At 42.2% G+C, this 19191-nt stretch overlaps 1 protein-coding gene across 1 annotated transcript in view; it reads right to left on the bottom strand.

Moving 5' to 3' along the window:
* col6a3 (collagen, type VI, alpha 3) overlaps nt 1–19144 on the bottom strand; it is a 51995-nt gene extending 32851 nt beyond the window's left edge. The window contains 13 exon segments of the mRNA XM_034202146.1: nt 710–1309; nt 2318–2917; nt 3111–3704; nt 3933–4532; nt 4726–5319; nt 5541–6140; nt 6335–6928; nt 7150–7749; nt 7943–8536; nt 8758–9357; nt 9551–10144; nt 10366–10965; nt 18557–19144. Of these exon segments, the coding sequence (XP_034058037.1) occupies nt 710–1309; nt 2318–2917; nt 3111–3704; nt 3933–4532; nt 4726–5319; nt 5541–6140; nt 6335–6928; nt 7150–7749; nt 7943–8536; nt 8758–9357; nt 9551–10144; nt 10366–10965; nt 18557–18869 (7483 nt within the window). The 5' untranslated portion in view covers nt 18870–19144.
* Between the last annotated feature and the right edge of the window lie 47 nt (nt 19145–19191).

The following is a 19191-nucleotide window of genomic DNA, read 5'->3' as shown; positions in this document are numbered from 1 at the left end:
CGTACCTAGGGTCATATGAGATCTTCCTCAGCTCTCCACTGTCAGAGTTCCTTGTTCCAATACCAAGCACAATGATGCCCTGCTGTTTGAGAGCAGAGGCTGGGGTGTCTACATTGTCAAAAGACCTTCCACCATTTAGCAGGATCAACATCTGTGGAACACCCTGCAGGCGCCTACTCCCGGAGGAGTTTGTAAAGACATATTCTTTGACGTATTGGAGGGCAGCCCCGGTGTTGAGGGGTCTGCCTCCTTTGTGTCTCAACCCTCTAACCGAATCGACAATATCCTCTTTTGTGCTGTATGTTTTCAAGTAGAAATTGACCTCTGCATCTTTGCTGTACTGTACTACAGAGACACGGTCTCTGTCCTCTCCCACATTGAGTTTCTCCACCACCCTCTCAACAAAATCACGCATGGCAGGGAAGCCATTCCTTGTGCTATCAGAGCCATCCAGAAGGAACACAATGTCCTTTTTGGCAGTGTCAACTGAGAAAAGACAGGTAGACAAAATATTAAAACCTTTGCAATAATATGTGTGCATGGAATAGTTCTCAAGATTTGGACTATCTTTTTAAAAGCACCTAGCAATGACTACTTTAATTGTAAACAGTGAAAAGAAAACCGTCACTCTCTCTATTTAAAAGGACAATGTAGGTCAAATAAGTCAGGTAGGCTTCAGGCCAACAAGAGGACATGCTTGTTAACATACCAAGTACAGTTGGGGTTTGTGGGGTGACGTCTATAACCACAGCCTCCACCGAGGACTGAAGTTGCTGTTGGATACTGGGAAGGTCATTGAAATCAGACACAGATAGAACAAAATTGGGACCGTGGGATATCTTTTCCAGTTCTCTGCTATCAGAGCTCCTGGTTCCAATCGCGAAGGTCAAGACACCCAGCTGTTTGAGATCAGAGGCTGGTGCATCAACACTGTCAAAAGACCTTCCGCCACTTAGCAATAACAGGATCTGTGGAACTCCTTCTAGGCGCCTGCTTCCAGCAGAGGCTGTAAAGACATTATCCCTCAAGTACTGGAGAGCTGCTCCAGTTTTGAGGGGTCTTCCGCCTTTGTGTTTCAAACCTCTGACTGTGTCAAGGATTTCCCCTTTTGTCGTGTATGTGTTCAGATAGAAATTGACAGCTGGATCTCTGCTGTACTGCACCACTGAGACACGGTCTTTGTTGTCGTCCACACTGAGTTTCTCTACTACTCTTTGGACAAAGTCTTGCATGGCTGGGAATCCACTTCTTGTACTATCAGATCCATCCAACAAGAACACAAAATCTCTTCCTGGTTGTTGTCTCTCCACTAGGGAACATAGAATTTGAGAGATGTTTAGGTTTGTTATCAAGAGTCATATGATGAAAACAAACCGAAATTCTAACAGCAATTCTGATGGCGCAACAGTTTTTTTCAAAGCTGAATTTAGTGAATTACACTTGAATACAGTTCAAATTGCATCCTACAATGATTTTGGAAAGTAAGTAAGTCACTGTCTTACCAGTTTCTGTTGGTGTTACCGGCATAGCTCTCACTAGCACTGTGCTCATCGCAGAGGAGAGCTGTTCTTGGACACTGGGGAGGTCAGTAAACTCAGACACTGATAGAGCGTAACTAGGGTCATATGAGATCTTCCTCAGCTCTCCACTGTCAGAGTTCCTTGTTCCAATACCAAGCACAATGATGCCCTGCTGTTTGAGAGCAGAGGCTGGGGTGTCTACATTGTCAAAAGACCTTCCACCATTTAGCAGGATCAACATCTGTGGAACACCCTGCAGGCGCCTACTCCCGGAGGAGTTTGTAAAGACATATTCTCTGACGTATTGGAGGGCAGCCCCGGTGTTGAGGTGTCTGCCTCCTTTGTGTCTCAACCCTCTAACCGAATCGACAATATCCTCTTTTGTGCTGTATGTTTTCAAGTAGAAATTGACCTCTGCATCTTTGCTGTACTGTACTACAGAGACACGGTCTCTGTCCTCTCCCACATTGAGTTTCTCCACCACCCTCTCAACAAAATCACGCATGGCAGGGAAGCCATTCCTTGTGCTATCAGAGCCATCCAGAAGGAACACAATGTCCTTTTTGGCAGTGTCAACTGAGAAAAGACAGGTAGACAAACAATTAAAACCTTTGCAATAATATGTGCATGGAATAGTTCTCAAGATTTGGACTATCTTTTTGAAAGCACCTAGCAATGACTACTTTAATTGTAAACAGTGAAAAGAAAACTGTCACTCTCTCTATTTAAAAGTACAATGTAGGTCAAATAAGTCAGGTAGGCTTCAGGCTAACAAGAGGACATGCTTGTTAACATACCAAGTACAGTTGGGGTTTGTGGGGTGACGTCTATAACCACAGCCTCCACCGAGGACTGAAGTTGCTGTTGGATACTGGGAAGGTCATTGAAATCAGACACAGATAGAACAAAATTGGGACCGTGGGATATCTTTTCCAGTTCTCTGCTATCAGAGCTCCTGGTTCCAATCGCGAAGGTCAAGACACCCAGCTGTTTGAGATCAGAGGCTGGTGCATCAACACTGTCAAAAGACCTTCCGCCACTTAGCAATAACAGGATCTGTGGAACTCCTTCTAGGCGCCTGCTTCCAGCAGAGGCTGTAAAGACATTATCCCTCAAGTACTGGAGAGCTGCTCCAGTTTTGAGGGGTCTTCCGCCTTTGTGTTTCAAACCTCTGACTGTGTCAAGGATTTCCTCTTTTGTCGTGTATGTGTTCAGATAGAAATTGACAGCTGGATCTCTGCTGTACTGCACCACTGAGACACGGTCTTTGTTTTCGTCCACACTGAGTTTCTCTACTACTCTTTGGACAAAGTCTTGCATGGCTGGGAATCCACTTCTTGTACTATCAGATCCATCCAACAAGAACACAAAATCTCTTCCTGGTTGTTGTCTCTCCACTAGGGAACATAGAATTTGAGAGATGTTTAGGTTTGTTATCAAGAGTCATATGATGAAAACAAACCGAAATTCTAACAGCAATTCTGATGGCGCAACTGTTTTTTTCAAAGCTGAATTTAGTGAATTACACTTGAATACAGTTCAAATTGCATCCTACAATGATTTTGGAAAGTAAGTAAGTCACTGTCTTACCAGTTTCTGTTGGTGTTACCGGCATAGCTCTCACTAGCACTGTGCTCATCGCAGAGGAGAGCTGTTCTTGGACACTGGGGAGGTCAGTAAACTCAGACACTGATAGAGCGTAACTAGGGTCATATGAGATCTTCCTCAGCTCTCCACTGTCAGAGTTCCTTGTTCCAATACCAAGCACAATGATGCCCTGCTGTTTGAGAGCAGAGGCTGGGATGTCTACATTGTCAAAAGACCTTCCACCATTTAGCAGGATCAACATCTGTGGAACACCCTGCAGGCGCCTACTCCCGGAGGAGTTTGTAAAGACATATTCTTTGACGTATTGGAGGGCAGCCCCGGTGTTGAGGGGTCTGCCTCCTTTGTGTCTCAACCCTCTAACCGAATCGACAATATCCTCTTTTGTGCTGTATGTTTTCAAGTAGAAATTGACCTCTGCATCTTTGCTGTACTGTACTACAGAGACACGGTCTCTGTCCTCTCCCACATTGAGTTTCTCCACCACCCTCTCAACAAAATCACGCATGGCAGGGAAGCCATTCATTGTGCTATCAGAGCCATCCAGAAGGAACACAATGTCCTTTTTGGCAGTGTCAACTGAGAAAAGACAGGTAGACAAAATATTAAAACCTTTGCAATAATATGTGTGCATGGAATAGTTCTCAAGATTTGGACTATCTTTTTAAAAGCACCTAGCAATGACTACTTTAATTGTAAACAGTGAAAAGAAAACCGTCACTCTCTCTATTTAAAAGGACAATGTAGGTCAAATAAGTCAGGTACTGTAGGCTTCAGGCCAACAAGAGGACATGCTTGTTAACATACCAAGTACAGTTGGGGTTTGTGGGGTGACGTCTATAACCACAGCCTCCACCGAGGACTGAAGTTGCTGTTGGATACTGGGAAGGTCATTGAAATCAGACACAGATAGAACAAAATTGGGACCGTGGGATATCTTTTCCAGTTCTCTGCTATCAGAGCTCCTGGTTCCAATCGCGAAGGTCAAGACACCCAGCTGTTTGAGATCAGAGGCTGGTGCATCAACACTGTCAAAAGACCTTCCGCCACTTAGCAATAACAGGATCTGTGGAACTCCTTCTAGGCGCCTGCTTCCAGCAGAGGCTGTAAAGACATTATCCCTCAAGTACTGGAGAGCTGCTCCAGTGTTGAGGGGTCTTCCGCCTTTGTGTTTCAAACCTCTGACTGTGTCAAGGATTTCCCCTTTTGTCGTGTATGTGTTCAGATAGAAATTGACAGCTGGATCTCTGCTGTACTGCACCACTGAGACACGGTCTTTGTTGTCGTCCACACTGAGTTTCTCTACTACTCTTTGGACAAAGTCTTGCATGGCTGGGAATCCACTTCTTGTACTATCAGATCCATCCAACAAGAACACAAAATCTCTTCCTGGTTGTTGTCTCTCCACTAGGGAACATAGAATTTGAGAGATGTTTAGGTTTGTTGTCAAGAGTCATATGATGAAAACAAACCAAAATTCTAACAGCAATTCTGATGGCGCAACAGTTTTTTTCAAAGCTGAATTTAGTGAATTACACTTGAATACAGTTCAAATTGCATCCTACAATGATTTTGGAAAGTAAGTAAGTCACTGTCTTACCAGTTTCTGTTGGTGTTACCAGCATAGCTCTCACTAGCACTGTGCTCATCACAGAGGAGAGCTGTTCTTGGACACTGGGGAGGTCAGTAAACTCAGACACTGATAGAGCGTACCTAGGGTCATATGAGATCTTCCTCAGCTCTCCACTGTCAGAGTTCCTTGTTCCAATACCAAGCACAATGATGCCCTGCTGTTTGAGAGCAGAGGCTGGGGTGTCTACATTGTCAAAAGACCTTCCACCATTTAGCAGGATCAACATCTGTGGAACACCCTGCAGGCGCCTACTCCCGGAGGAGTTTGTAAAGACATATTCTCTGACGTATTGGAGGGCAGCCCCGGTGTTGAGGGGTCTGCCTCCTTTGTGTCTCAACCCTCTAACCGAATCGACAATATCCTCTTTTGTGCTGTATGTTTTCAAGTAGAAATTGACCTCTGCATCTTTGCTGTACTGTACTACAGAGACACGGTCTCTGTCCTCTCCCACATTGAGTTTCTCCACCACCCTCTCAACAAAATCACGCATGGCAGGGAAGCCATTCCTTGTGCTATCAGAGCCATCCAGAAGGAACACAATGTCCTTTTTGGCAGTGTCAACTGAGAAAAGACAGGTAGACAAAATATTAAAACCTTTGCAATAATATGTGCATGGAATAGTTCTCAAGATTTGGACTATCTTTTTAAAAGCACCTAGCAATGACTACTTTAATTGTAAACAGTGAAAAGAAAACCGTCACTCTCTCTATTTAAAAGGACAATGTAGGTCAAATAAGTCAGGTAGGCTTCAGGCCAACAAGAGGACATGCTTGTTAACATACCAAGTACAGTTGGGGTTTGTGGGGTGACGTCTATAACCACAGCCTCCACCGAGGACTGAAGTTGCTGTTGGATACTGGGAAGGTCATTGAAATCAGACACAGATAGAACAAAATTGGGACCGTGGGATATCTTTTCCAGTTCTCTGCTATCAGAGCTCCTGGTTCCAATCGCGAAGGTCAAGACACCCAGCTGTTTGAGATCAGAGGCTGGTGCATCAACACTGTCAAAAGACCTTCCGCCACTTAGCAATAACAGGATCTGTGGAACTCCTTCTAGGCGCCTGCTTCCAGCAGAGGCTGTAAAGACATTATCCCTCAAGTACTGGAGAGCTGCTCCAGTTTTGAGGGGTCTTCCGCCTTTGTGTTTCAAACCTCTGACTGTGTCAAGGATTTCCCCTTTTGTCGTGTATGTGTTCAGATAGAAATTGACAGCTGGATCTCTGCTGTACTGCACCACTGAGACACGGTCTTTGTTGTCGTCCACACTGAGTTTCTCTACTACTCTTTGGACAAAGTCTTGCATGGCTGGGAATCCACTTCTTGTACTATCAGATCCATCCAACAAGAACACAAAATCTCTTCCTGGTTGTTGTCTCTCCACTAGGGAACATAGAATTTGAGAGATGTTTAGGTTTGTTATCAAGAGTCATATGATGAAAACAAACCGAAATTCTAACAGCAATTCTGATGGCGCAACAGTTTTTTTCAAAGCTGAATTTAGTGAATTACACTTGAATACAGTTTCAAATTGCATCCTACAATGATTTTGGAAAGTAAGTAAGTCACTGTCTTACCAGTTTCTGTTGGTGTTACCGGCATAGCTCTCACTAGCACTGTGCTCATCGCAGAGGAGAGCTGTTCTTGGACACTGGGGAGGTCAGTAAACTCAGACACTGATAGAGCGTAACTAGGGTCATATGAGATCTTCCTCAGCTCTCCACTGTCAGAGTTCCTTGTTCCAATACCAAGCACAATGATGCCCTGCTGTTTGAGAGCAGAGGCTGGGGTGTCTACATTGTCAAAAGACCTTCCACCATTTAGCAGGATCAACATCTGTGGAACACCCTGCAGGCGCCTACTCCCGGAAGAGTTTGTAAAGACATATTCTCTGACGTATTGGAGGGCAGCCCCGGTGTTGAGGGGTCTGCCTCCTTTGTGTCTCAACCCTCTAACCGAATCGACAATATCCTCTTTTGTGCTGTATGTTTTCAAGTAGAAATTGACCTCTGCATCTTTGCTGTACTGTACTACAGAGACACGGTCTCTGTCCTCTCCCACATTGAGTTTCTCCACCACCCTCTCAACAAAATCACGCATGGCAGGGAAGCCATTCCTTGTGCTATCAGAGCCATCCAGAAGGAACACAATGTCCTTTTTGGCAGTGTCAACTGAGAAAAGACAGGTAGACAAAATATTAAAACCTTTGCAATAATATGTGCATGGAAAAGTTCTCAAGATTTGGACTATCTTTTTAAAAGCACCTAGCAATAACTACTTTAATTGTAAACAGTGAAAAGAAAACTGTCACTCTCTCTATTTAAAAGTACAATGTAGGTCAAATAAGTCAGGTAGGCTTCAGGCCAACAAGAGGACATGCTTGTTAACATACCAAGTACAGTTGGGGTTTGTGGGGTGACGTCTATAACCACAGCCTCAACCGAGGACTGAAGTTGCTGTTGGATACTGGGAAGGTCATTGAAATCAGACACAGATAGAACAAAATTGGGACCGTGGGATATCTTTTCCAGTTCTCTGCTATCAGAGCTCCTGGTTCCAATCGCGAAGGTCAAGACACCCAGCTGTTTGAGATCAGAGGCTGGTGCATCAACACTGTCAAAAGACCTTCCGCCACTTAGCAATAACAGGATCTGTGGAACTCCTTCTAGGCGCCTGCTTCCAGCAGAGGCTGTAAAGACATTATCCCTCAAGTACTGGAGAGCTGCTCCAGTTTTGAGGGGTCTTCCGCCTTTGTGTTTCAAACCTCTGACTGTGTCAAGGATTTCCCCTTTTGTCGTGTATGTGTTCAGATAGAAATTGACAGCTGGATCTCTGCTGTACTGCACCACTGAGACACGGTCTTTGTTGTCGTCCACACTGAGTTTCTCTACTACTCTTTGGACAAAATCTTGCATGGCTGGGAATCCACTTCTTGTACTATCAGATCCATCCAACAAGAACACAAAATCTCTTCCTGGTTGTTGTCTCTCCACTAGGGAACATAGAATTTGAGAGATGTTTAGGTTTGTTATCAAGAGTCATATGATGAAAACAAACCGAAATTCTAACAGCAATTCTGATGGCGCAACTGTTTTTTTCAAAGCTGAATTTAGTGAATTACACTTGAATACAGTTTAAATTGCATCCTACAATGATTTTGGAAAGTAAGTAAGTCACTGTCTTACCAGTTTCTGTTGGTGTTACCGGCATAGCTCTCACTAGCACTGTGCTCATCGCAGAGGAGAGCTGTTCTTGGACACTGGGGAGGTCAGTAAACTCAGACACTGATAGAGCGTAACTAGGGTCATATGAGATCTTCCTCAGCTCTCCACTGTCAGAGTTCCTTGTTCCAATACCAAGCACAATGATGCCCTGCTGTTTGAGAGCAGAGGCTGGGGTGTCTACATTGTCAAAAGACCTTCCACCATTTAGCAGGATCAACATCTGTGGAACACCCTGCAGGCGCCTACTCCCGGAGGAGTTTGTAAAGACATATTCTCTGACGTATTGGAGGGCAGCCCCGGTGTTGAGGGGTCTGCCTCCTTTGTGTCTCAACCCTCTAACCGAATCGACAATATCCTCTTTTGTGCTGTATGTTTTCAAGTAGAAATTGACCTCTGCATCTTTGCTGTACTGTACTACAGAGACACGGTCTCTGTCCTCTCCCACATTGAGTTTCTCCACCACCCTCTCAACAAAATCACGCATGGCAGGGAAGCCATTCCTTGTGCTATCAGAGCCATCCAGAAGGAACACAATGTCCTTTTTGGCAGTGTCAACTGAGAAAAGACAGGTAGACAAAATATTAAAACCTTTGCAATAATATGTGCATGGAAAAGTTCTCAAGATTTGGACTATCTTTTTAAAAGCACCTAGCAATAACTACTTTCATTGTAAACAGTGAAAAGAAAACTGTCACTCTCTCTATTTAAAAGTACAATGTAGGTCAAATAAGTCAGGTAGGCTTCAGGCCAACAAGAGGACATGCTTGTTAACATACCAAGTACAGTTGGGGTTTGTGGGGTGACGTCTATAACCACAGCCTCCACAGAGGACTGAAGTTGCTGTTGGATACTGGGAAGGTCATTGAAATCAGACACAGATAGAACAAAATTGGGACCGTGGGATATCTTTTCCAGTTCTCTGCTATCAGAGCTCCTGGTTCCAATCGCGAAGGTCAAGACACCCAGCTGTTTGAGATCAGAGGCTGGTGCATCAACACTGTCAAAAGACCTTCCGCCACTTAGCAATAACAGGATCTGTGGAACTCCTTCTAGGCGCCTGCTTCCAGCAGAGGCTGTAAAGACATTATCTCTCAAGTACTGGAGAGCTGCTCCAGTTTTGAGGGGTCTTCCGCCTTTGTGTTTCAAACCTCTGACTGTGTCAAGGATTTCCCCTTTTGTCGTGTATGTGTTCAGATAGAAATTGACAGCTGGATCTCTGCTGTACTGCACCACTGAGACACGGTCTTTGTTGTCGTCCACACTGAGTTTCTCTACTACTCTTTGGACAAAATCTTGCATGGCTGGGAATCCACTTCTTGTACTATCAGATCCATCCAACAAGAACACAAAATCTCTTCCTGGTTGTTGTCTCTCCACTAGGGAACATAGAATTTGAGAGATGTTTAGGTTTGTTATCAAGAGTCATATGATGAAAACAAACCGAAATTCTAACAGCAATTCTGATGGCGCAACTGTTTTTTTCAAAGCTGAATTTAGTGAATTACACTTGAATACAGTTCAAATTGCATCCTACAATGATTTTGGAAAGTAAGTAAGTCACTGTCTTACCAGTTTCTGTTGGTGTTACCGGCATAGCTCTCACTAGCACTGTGCTCATCACAGAGGAGAGCTGTTCTTGGACACTGGGGAGGTCAGTAAACTCAGACACTGATAGAGCGTAACTAGGGTCATATGAGATCTTCCTCAGCTCTCCACTGTCAGAGTTCCTTGTTCCAATACCAAGCACAATGATGCCCTGCTGTTTGAGAGCAGAGGCTGGGGTGTCTACATTGTCAAAAGACCTTCCACCATTTAGCAGGATCAACATCTGTGGAACACCCTGCAGGCGCCTACTCCCGGAGGAGTTTGTAAAGACATATTCTCTGACGTATTGGAGGGCAGCCCCGGTGTTGAGGGGTCTGCCTCCTTTGTGTCTCAACCCTCTAACCGAATCGACAATATCTTCTTTTGTGCTGTATGTTTTCAAGTAGAAATTGACCTCTGCATCTTTGCTGTACTGTACTACAGAGACACGGTCTCTGTCCTCTCCCACATTGAGTTTCTCCACCATGCTCTCAACAAAATCACGCATGGCAGGGAAGCCATTCCTTGTGCTATCAGAGCCATCCAGAAGGAACACAATGTCCTTTTTGGCAGTGTCAACTGAGAAAAGACAGGTAGACAAAATATTAAAACTTTTGCAATAATATGTGCATGGAATAGTTCTCAAGATTTGGACTATCTTTTTAAAAGCACCTAGCAATGACTACTTTAATTGTAAACAGTGAAAAGAAAACCGTCACTCTCTCTATTTAAAAGGACAATGTAGGTCAAATAAGTCAGGTAGGCTTCAGGCCAACAAGAGGACATGCTTGTTAACATACCAAGTACAGTTGGGGTTTGTGGGGTGACGTCTATAACCACAGCCTCCACCGAGGACTGAAGTTGCTGTTGGATACTGGGAAGGTCATTGAAATCAGACACAGATAGAACAAAATTGGGACCGTGGGATATCTTTTCCAGTTCTCTGCTATCAGAGCTCCTGGTTCCAATCGCGAAGGTCAAGACACCCAGCTGTTTGAGATCAGAGGCTGGTGCATCAACACTGTCAAAAGACCTTCCGCCACTTAGCAATAACAGGATCTGTGGAACTCCTTCTAGGCGCCTGCTTCCAGCAGAGGCTGTAAAGACATTATCCCTCAAGTACTGGAGAGCTGCTCCAGTGTTGAGGGGTCTTCCGCCTTTGTGTTTCAAACCTCTGACTGTGTCAAGGATTTCCCCTTTTGTCGTGTATGTGTTCAGATAGAAATTGACAGCTGGATCTCTGCTGTACTGCACCACTGAGACACGGTCTTTGTTGTCGTCCACACTGAGTTTCTCTACTACTCTTTGGACAAAGTCTTGCATGGCTGGGAATCCACTTCTTGTACTATCAGATCCATCCAACAAGAACACAAAATCTCTTCCTGGTTGTTGTCTCTCCACTAGGGAACATAGAATTGTAGAGATGTTTAGGTTTGTTGTCAAGAGTCATAGGATGAAAGCTAACCTCAATTTTCACAGCTTTTCTTGATTTACATTGTTCTTCAATAAAGGGTATCAATGCAATTATTCTTACCAATGACTTCAGTTTTTGGAACTTCACTTTTCAATGTTTCTTCCATAATTGTACCAACAACTTTCTCTTGTATATTTGTAAGTTCAGCTTCATCAGAAACAGAAAAAGTGTAACTTGAATTATGAGATAGTTTCTCCATTTCTTTAGGGTCAGCGTATTTTGTTCCAATGGTTAATATTGTGACATTGCTTTCTTTTAGAGAAGCAGAAGGCAAATCCACACTGTCATTTGATGGTCCACCACTTACAACAACAAGAGTTTGTGGCACATTTGCAGTGTATCTGCTACCTGAGGCAGTTGTGAATACATTCTCTTTAACATATGTGAGAGCTGCACCCATTTTCAGAGGTCTTCCACCTTTGTGTGAGAGCCTTCTGACAGCTGTCAAGACAGCTTCCTTCTTCATAAAGGAATTTAAAAAGAAATTGGCTCGTGCCACATTGCTGAATTGAATAACAGCAACTCTGTCTTCATTTGGTCCAATGTTTAACCTTTCTATTACTTTGTACAAGAAATCTTGAATTGCTGAAAATCCATTGCTGGTGTTATCAGATCCATCCAAAAGAAAAACTATGTCTCTTCCATTTTCAATATGGTTGTCTGTTAACAAAAGTAGAGTTAAATTATGTTAATCACAATCATTATATATGTATCACCTACGGAAGCTTTGTTTGAATACATTTTCAAATAATCGAAATTCTTACCTGCTTTAGTTTCATCCTCAGCCCCCATTTGAGTGAGATGACTCATTAAACTTTGTTGAATACGAGGGAGATTTACAAAGTCAGGGACTGAGTAGGCATAATTTGGGTCAGCGGAAATTACTTGCATCTCAGCGGAATTTGTCATTCTTGATCCAATTGCAAATGTGACAACCCCTTCAGCCTTCAGCTTACTTGCAGGGCCTCGTGGAGAATCTCTAGACCTTCCACTAGCCAATATGACGAGTATCTGCTTGGTACCTTCCTGATGCTGACCTCCAGCATTTGAAATAAAGACGTTATCCTTCACAAACTGCAATGCCGCTCCAATATACTGAGGTCTTCCACCTTTTGGTTTTAAACTTGCAACGTGCTTAAGAACATCTTTTTTTGTTTTGTAGGTATTTAAATTGAAATTGAGTTCAGCATTGTTGCTATACTGCACAACAGCTACTTTATCTTTTCCTTGGTTCAGGTCTAAGCCGTCAACAATCTTTGCAACAAATTCACGTAAAGCAGGGAATCGAATCCTGGCATCATCAGATCCATCAATGAGAAAGACAACATTTCTCCTTATACTGGTGCTTGAACCTAGAAAAGTCCAGAGTCATATAAGTTGGTTAACAAAATAAATCTGAAAACTGTGGATGAAAGTCAAATACATGCAGTATACAGGGTTTGAATTGTTGTACATTATAAAGATAGTGTTCCATGTATCTATTAATTAAAGTTAAAGTAAAGTAAAATCAATCTCACTCACCTACACCAGGGCTGTCAATGTCTTTATGAGATGCAATGTCTGACAGCAACTGGTCTCTCACAAGAGGAAAGTCAGAAATGCCCTTGATTAAATACTTCGCTTTAGGGCTGTGTGCTATTTGCTCCATCTCCAGTCTTTCTGCATCAATCATGCCAACACTGAAAATTACAATTCCAGTCTTTCTCATTCTTTCCACTGAACCTAAGACATCATCTTCTGACTTTCTCCCACTTAAGAGAATCAGTATCTGTGGAACTCCCTGCTGGGCTCTGCTCCCAGATGAAGCACTGAACACATTGTTCTTCACGTATTCAAGGGCCAGACCAGTATTCACACTGAACCCTCCTTTTAGTTTGACATTGCTCAAATGACCAATGACATCGTCTTTAAGTGAGTGCGTGTTCAAGAAAAACTCAGATGTGGGCTCTGTGCTGTACTGAATCAGAGCCACTTGCACCTTGCTTGGCCCAATTTCTGTTTGCTTAACAAACTCTCTGACAAAATCAAAAATGTGTCTTTCACTTGCTCGCATTTCATCTGATCCATCAATAAGAAAAACAACATCGGCACTCAGCAGCTTTAACTCTGAAATTGTGGAAGTGTCTGAAATTGATAAAAACAAACATTTTACAAAACCAACATCTTTACCTTAGACGGACATTTTTTTTAAATCATACAACTTGTATGTCCATCTAGCAGATCTTCATGTAAAAATTATGACTATTGCTCTTAATCTTACCAATTGCAGTTGGCATTTCTGTTGTTTCTTGAACACCCCTCAATGTGGCTTCTATAGATGGAGGTATGCTTTGCAGATTGTTAAAGTTTGTGACATGAAAATAATGTGCTGGAGTGAAAGAGATGGTTTGCATTTCCAATGTATCAGCATTCTTTGTTCCAATAGTAAAAGTATTTATGCCATTTTCTTTGAGTGATTGTGCTGGTCCTCTGACATCATCCCCTGACCTCCCACCACTAAAAACATACAAATATTGAGGGATTGATTCTGCGCTTCTGCCTCCAACTGAGTCAGCAAAGACATTGTCTTTGACAAACTCAAGTGCTTTGCCAATGTTAAGAGGTCTGCCCAACTTATGTCTTATTGTTTTTATGGAATTGAGCACATCGTTCTTGGTTGAATAGGAATTCAGGTAGAAATTGGCCGTGGCATCACGGCTGAATTGAACAATAGCCACTTGGTCTCTATTCTCATCAAGATTTAAACGTTCAACCATTTTCTCAACAAAGCCTCGTATCTCTTCAAAGCTGTTTCGTGAGTCATGTGATCCATCAATAAGAAATACTACATCTTTTTTCTCTGAATCTGCAACAAAGACAAAAGACTTAGAAACAAATATGAAGTTAACAGGTAATTTAAAACGCTTCAGTGAATATTTCAGTTATAGCAATAATCTCTAATCTATTTTAGCGCATTGCCTTATTCTTTTTTCTAAAACGTTGTAGCCAAAAGATTTAAACATCACATCTTACCAAAAGCTTTTGGGGAAGTGGTTTGCTCTGGACGTTGAGAAGCATCTCTTAACAATGACAACACATCCTGCTTAGCTGCCGGAAGTTCCTCGTAATCAGTAATAGAGACTGCATAATTGGGTTCATGAGAAATCGTTTGCAGCTGTAGGGTGTCAGCGTCAGTTGTTCCAATGGCAATTGTAATGACACCGGTGTTTTTCAGCATTCGGACCGGGGTCCTTATGTCATCTTCAGATCTTCCACTACTTAGTAGTATAAGTATCTGTGGAACTCCCTCAAGGAGTCTACTTCCTAATTCAGGAGTAAATACATGGTCCTTTACATACTGGAGAGCTGCTCCAATGTTGTGAGGATAACCTCCTTTGTGACTGAGGCCTCTTACTGCATCAAGAACATCATCCTGTGTTGAGTAACGTCTCAAGTCAAAATCAATCTCTGCCTCGTTACTGTACTGGAGCACAGCCACATGATCTCTGTTCGCATCAATATTCAGGTCCGCCACTATTCTCTGCACAAAATCTTTGATATCTGGGAATCTTTGCTGAGAATCATCAGAACCATCAAGCAAAAAAACAACATCTCTTCTGTTGGGATCTGTAATCATACAGGCAGTAAAATAAATGTTTGATGATGAAATGTGTGATGAAAAATGTTAAGTTCCTGCAAGTATTAAGTTACCCCATGAATTAAGTTATATGCCAATCTGAAGTTGTGCACAAGGTTACAGCATAAAGTCATAACAGTCATTTTTTCTTACCATATAATGTGTGTTTGATAGCAGGGGTTTCATTGTTCATGATTTCAGAAAATATTTGCTGTTCAATGCCTGACAGATTAATGGAGTCTGCTGCAAAGAAAGCATGACTGGCTTCTTGTGAAATAGACTGTATCTCAAGGGTATCTGCATTCTTTATTCCAACCACATATACCATCGCACCAAATCCTCTCAAGTTTTTTACAGCATTTCTGACATCATCACTGGATCGTCCGCCAGTTAAAAGAACCAAAATCTGAGGGACACCCTGTTGGTTCCTACTTCCAGAAGAGGCAGTGAAAACATTATCCTTGACGTACTGAAGGGCTGCACCAGAATTTAGGGGTCTGCCTCCTTTATGCTTCAGAATGCGCACATTGTCAGCAACATCCTTCTGTGTTTTGTGTGTGTTCAGAAAAAAATCAACAGAGGGTTCTCTGCTGTACTGCACCACTGAAACACGATCTTTGTTTTCATCCACATTGAATTTGTCAATCATTCTCTCAACAAAGCCAGTCATTGCCTTAAAGTCATTTTGCATTTCGTCTGAACAATCCAGTAAAAATACAATATCGTGTTGAATGGACTCAGTTGGATCTGTAGAAACTTTAACAGACAGAAGGATAGTGCTCAATTAGTTAAAAATGTATTATCATAGATAGATAGATAGATGGATAGATGATAGATAGATAGATGATAGATAGATAGATAGATAGATAGATAGATAGATAGATAGATAGATAGATAGATAGATAGATAGATAGATAGATAGATAGATAGATAGATAGATAGATAGATAGATAGATAGATAGATAGATAGATAGATAGATAGATAGATAGATAGATGTTAAGCCTTACCTAATGCATTTTGTGGTTTTAGCCGTGACTGCTGTCGAGGCACTCTTTTCACAAATGAGGCAAGTTGTTGATAGATGCTCCCAATATCATCAAACCCGAGCACAGAGAAGGCATAGGAAGGGTTATGTGCAATCATTTGGAGCTCGATTATGTCTGAAGTTCTTGTTCCTACACAGAATGCAACAACTTTGTCCTGTTTTAGAGCCACAGCAGCAATTGCAACATCATCTTGAGATCTTCCCCCACTCAACAAAATCAATATTTGAGGGACACCGTCCTGATGCCGACTTCCAGAAGAATCAGCAAAAGCATTTTTCCTCACGTAGTCGAGAGCCGCCCCAGTGTTAAGGGGTCTGCCTCCTTTGTGGTTCAACTGCTGGACTGCAGCAAGGACATTTTGTTTTTCATTGTAGGTGTTCAAACTGAAATGTGTCTGTGGATCCCTGCTATACTGGACCACAGACACACGGTCTTTGTTCTCACCAACACTGAGTGTTTCTACCACTTGTTGGACAAAGCTTTTCATAGCTGGGAAGCCATTCCTTGTGTCATCCGACCCATCAATTAGAAACACTATGTCTCTTTGAGGGGACTCTAATTCAACTAGAAAAAAATTGGAAAACCTTGTTTAACAATTAAACATGTACTGCACAAGCTACAGTATATTATGGTGCAATAATTACACATTAGATAGTTTGAGAGGTCATAACAGCTGGTATTTACTATGATAAGCAAGGTGTTAGATCTAATAAAAATGTATACAAATGGTAGATGAAGAATGTATTCAGATATTTGAAACTAACTACAAGATAAGAAGAATCATATTCCTCTTTCAGAAATGAAAGAAGTAAAAGTTTAAAAGAAAGATTTAAATATTCTCTAGCTCTAAATTAGTTGGTCAATGATGTGATATCATTGGCTCAAGGTAGAGCTTAAGAATAGAAAGAAGGGAGATGTTCTGATTGGCTGTCAAGAAAAGACTTGAAGGGAAAAATGACGAGAGCCAATCAAGAAACAGTACTTCAAGGAAGTTGACTCGCCAGTGAAATCCAGTGAAAAATGTTTGAGAAACATGAAACTGATCAGCTGACATTCTTCAGAAGGTGATGCAGTTTCATTGCAATTCAAACTATGGAAAATAAAGTGCACTAAACCAGGGGAAGGTCGCTACAACTCTCAAATGCAAATATGGGACACGTCTTACCTATAACAGTGGGGTGCTCAATTTGTATTTCAGCCTTGACAAATGCAGAAATCTCCGGCTGAATAGACAAAAGTTCGCCAAAGACAGGAAGGTTGAAAAGAAATCTGGAGGAGAAGGCAATTCTTTGAAGCTCCTCCAGCTTAGTGTTTTTCATTCCAATGGCGAAAGACAGAACACCGATTTGTTTTAGGTCTAATGCCGCTTGTGAGACATCGTCATTGGACTTGCCACCGGTCAGTAAAAATAGAATCTGAGGGACTCCCTCCAGGCGTCTGCTCCCAGATGAAGGTGTAAATACATGGTCTCGCACAAACTGTAGAGCATTTCCAGTGTTCCGAGGTCTTCCTCCTTTATGCCGGAGACTTCTGACAGCGTGGATTATTGCTTTTTTTGATCTGTGAGTTTTAAGGTTGAAGTAAACTGTGTTGTCATTACTATACTGTACGACCGACACCCGAATCTTATCTTCAGCAATATCCAGGTCTTCCATCATTCTTCTGATGAACTCACGAATAGCTGGTAGGCCATTTCTGGACTCATCTGACCCATCAAGGAGAAACACTAAGTCCCTCTTATTGCTGCCTGTGTCAACAAGGTGATACATGGATAGAAAGAAAAAGGATTCATCGATTGACGATCAAGATTTTCTTAGCCTCAAGTAGATTCATCAGCAAGAAAGAAGCTCAGAGGAATAAACTGAGCCCAGAAGGAAAGACATTTGAAAGAGTTTCACATTCTAGAAAAGCCTGAGAAATTTGCTTTTTCATAAAATGTCAGAAACTTGTCAGAAATGTGCCAAAACATTTGTAGTCGTTCATCATCTTTAAATGAGTAATTTGACTAACAATTTAATTTAAATATTAATGATAGATATTAAGGAGTATTAGAGAGAGTACATCATGTTATTCTGAAGACAAAGAACATTATATCGTACTCCAAATGTAGGCATGTAATTAAACATGGAATTCTTACCTAATAAATCAGAGATTCCAGTCATGGTTTCCCCAGTCTCTTTGGTTATGTTCAGTATAGCAGCAAGTTGTGATTGTGCTGAGGGCAACTCAGAGAAATCCGTGACTTTGTATATGAAACCAGGTTTGTAGGCAATCATTTCCAACTCAGAAAGATTTGCATCTCCCACTCCAACCCCCACTGACACAATGTCATGCTCTTTAAGGGCATATGCTGAGCTTCTCACATTATCACTGGATGGTTTTGCAATTAGAACAATCAAAATCTGGGGCACTCCTTCTAGTCTTCTACTTCCCGTGGAAGAAGTGAAGACACTGTGCCTCACAAACTGGAGAGCTCCCCCTATATTCAGGCGTCTCCCACCCTTGTGTCTTAACTTATCTATAGCATTTAGCATGTCATTCTTTGTCTTGTGAGAATTCAGATAAAAGTTGACATCAGGGTTAGCAGCGAACTGAACCACAGACACTCTGTCATGGCTCTCACTGACAGAGAGGCTCTCCACTATGCTCTTAACAAAGAGCTTTATCTCTGGGAATCCATTTCTTGTGTTATCAGAGCCATCCAGTAGGAACACAATATCTCTTTTTGCAGCATTGCTTTGTACTAAGACACAACAAATAATATTTAGTTATCCTGATAAAACATCAGTGGAAGATACATTTTTCATACAGAAGATGTTGCATACAGAATAACTCAGAAAAACATTTAGCTTACCTTGCTGTAGAACCAGGGTCAGCTCTTCCCTTGGAAGGCTCACGTAGTTGTTGAGCTTTTGTGGTACAGTGCTAAGCTCACTGAATTCCCTCAAATTGAAGGCAAAGGAAGGGTTGTGCGAAATGGCCGCAATCTGCCTCGGGTCTGCATCTCTGACACCAACACCAAATGGTACGACCCCGTCTGTTTTCAGCGCTCCTGCAGGATCCTTCACATTGTCCCTAGATCTGCCTCCAGTCAAAACGATGAGAAACTGTGGGACATTTTGTAAGGAACGGCTACCATGCCTTTCAGACAAGATGGTATCTTTCATGAATCTAAAGCAGTTCCTGTGTTTTAAAGGTTCGTCCCACCAGTCAGAGTCATTCCATTGACAGCTTTTATTACCCTCATCTTTGGTTTGATACTGTGTTAAGGTATAACGTTGGTGTTGGCCTCTCACTGTGTTGAAACCACTGACACTCGCACTTTGTCAATCCCAATGTCAAGTGGTTCAATGACTTTAATGATAAAATCCCTGATGTATTCAAAATCTCCACGAACCACTTTCTGTGCCATCAATGAGAAAGGCAACATCCCTTTCCCCTCCAGCAGACTGAGGGAAGAAAAAAATCAATCAACTCTTTATGTATGTC

This window comes from Gymnodraco acuticeps, unplaced genomic scaffold, assembly GCF_902827175.1.
Source record: "Gymnodraco acuticeps unplaced genomic scaffold, fGymAcu1.1, whole genome shotgun sequence".
In the NCBI taxonomy this organism is placed as follows: domain Eukaryota; kingdom Metazoa; phylum Chordata; class Actinopteri; order Perciformes; family Bathydraconidae; genus Gymnodraco; species Gymnodraco acuticeps.
This window is presented reverse-complemented; position numbering and strand designations above follow the sequence as displayed.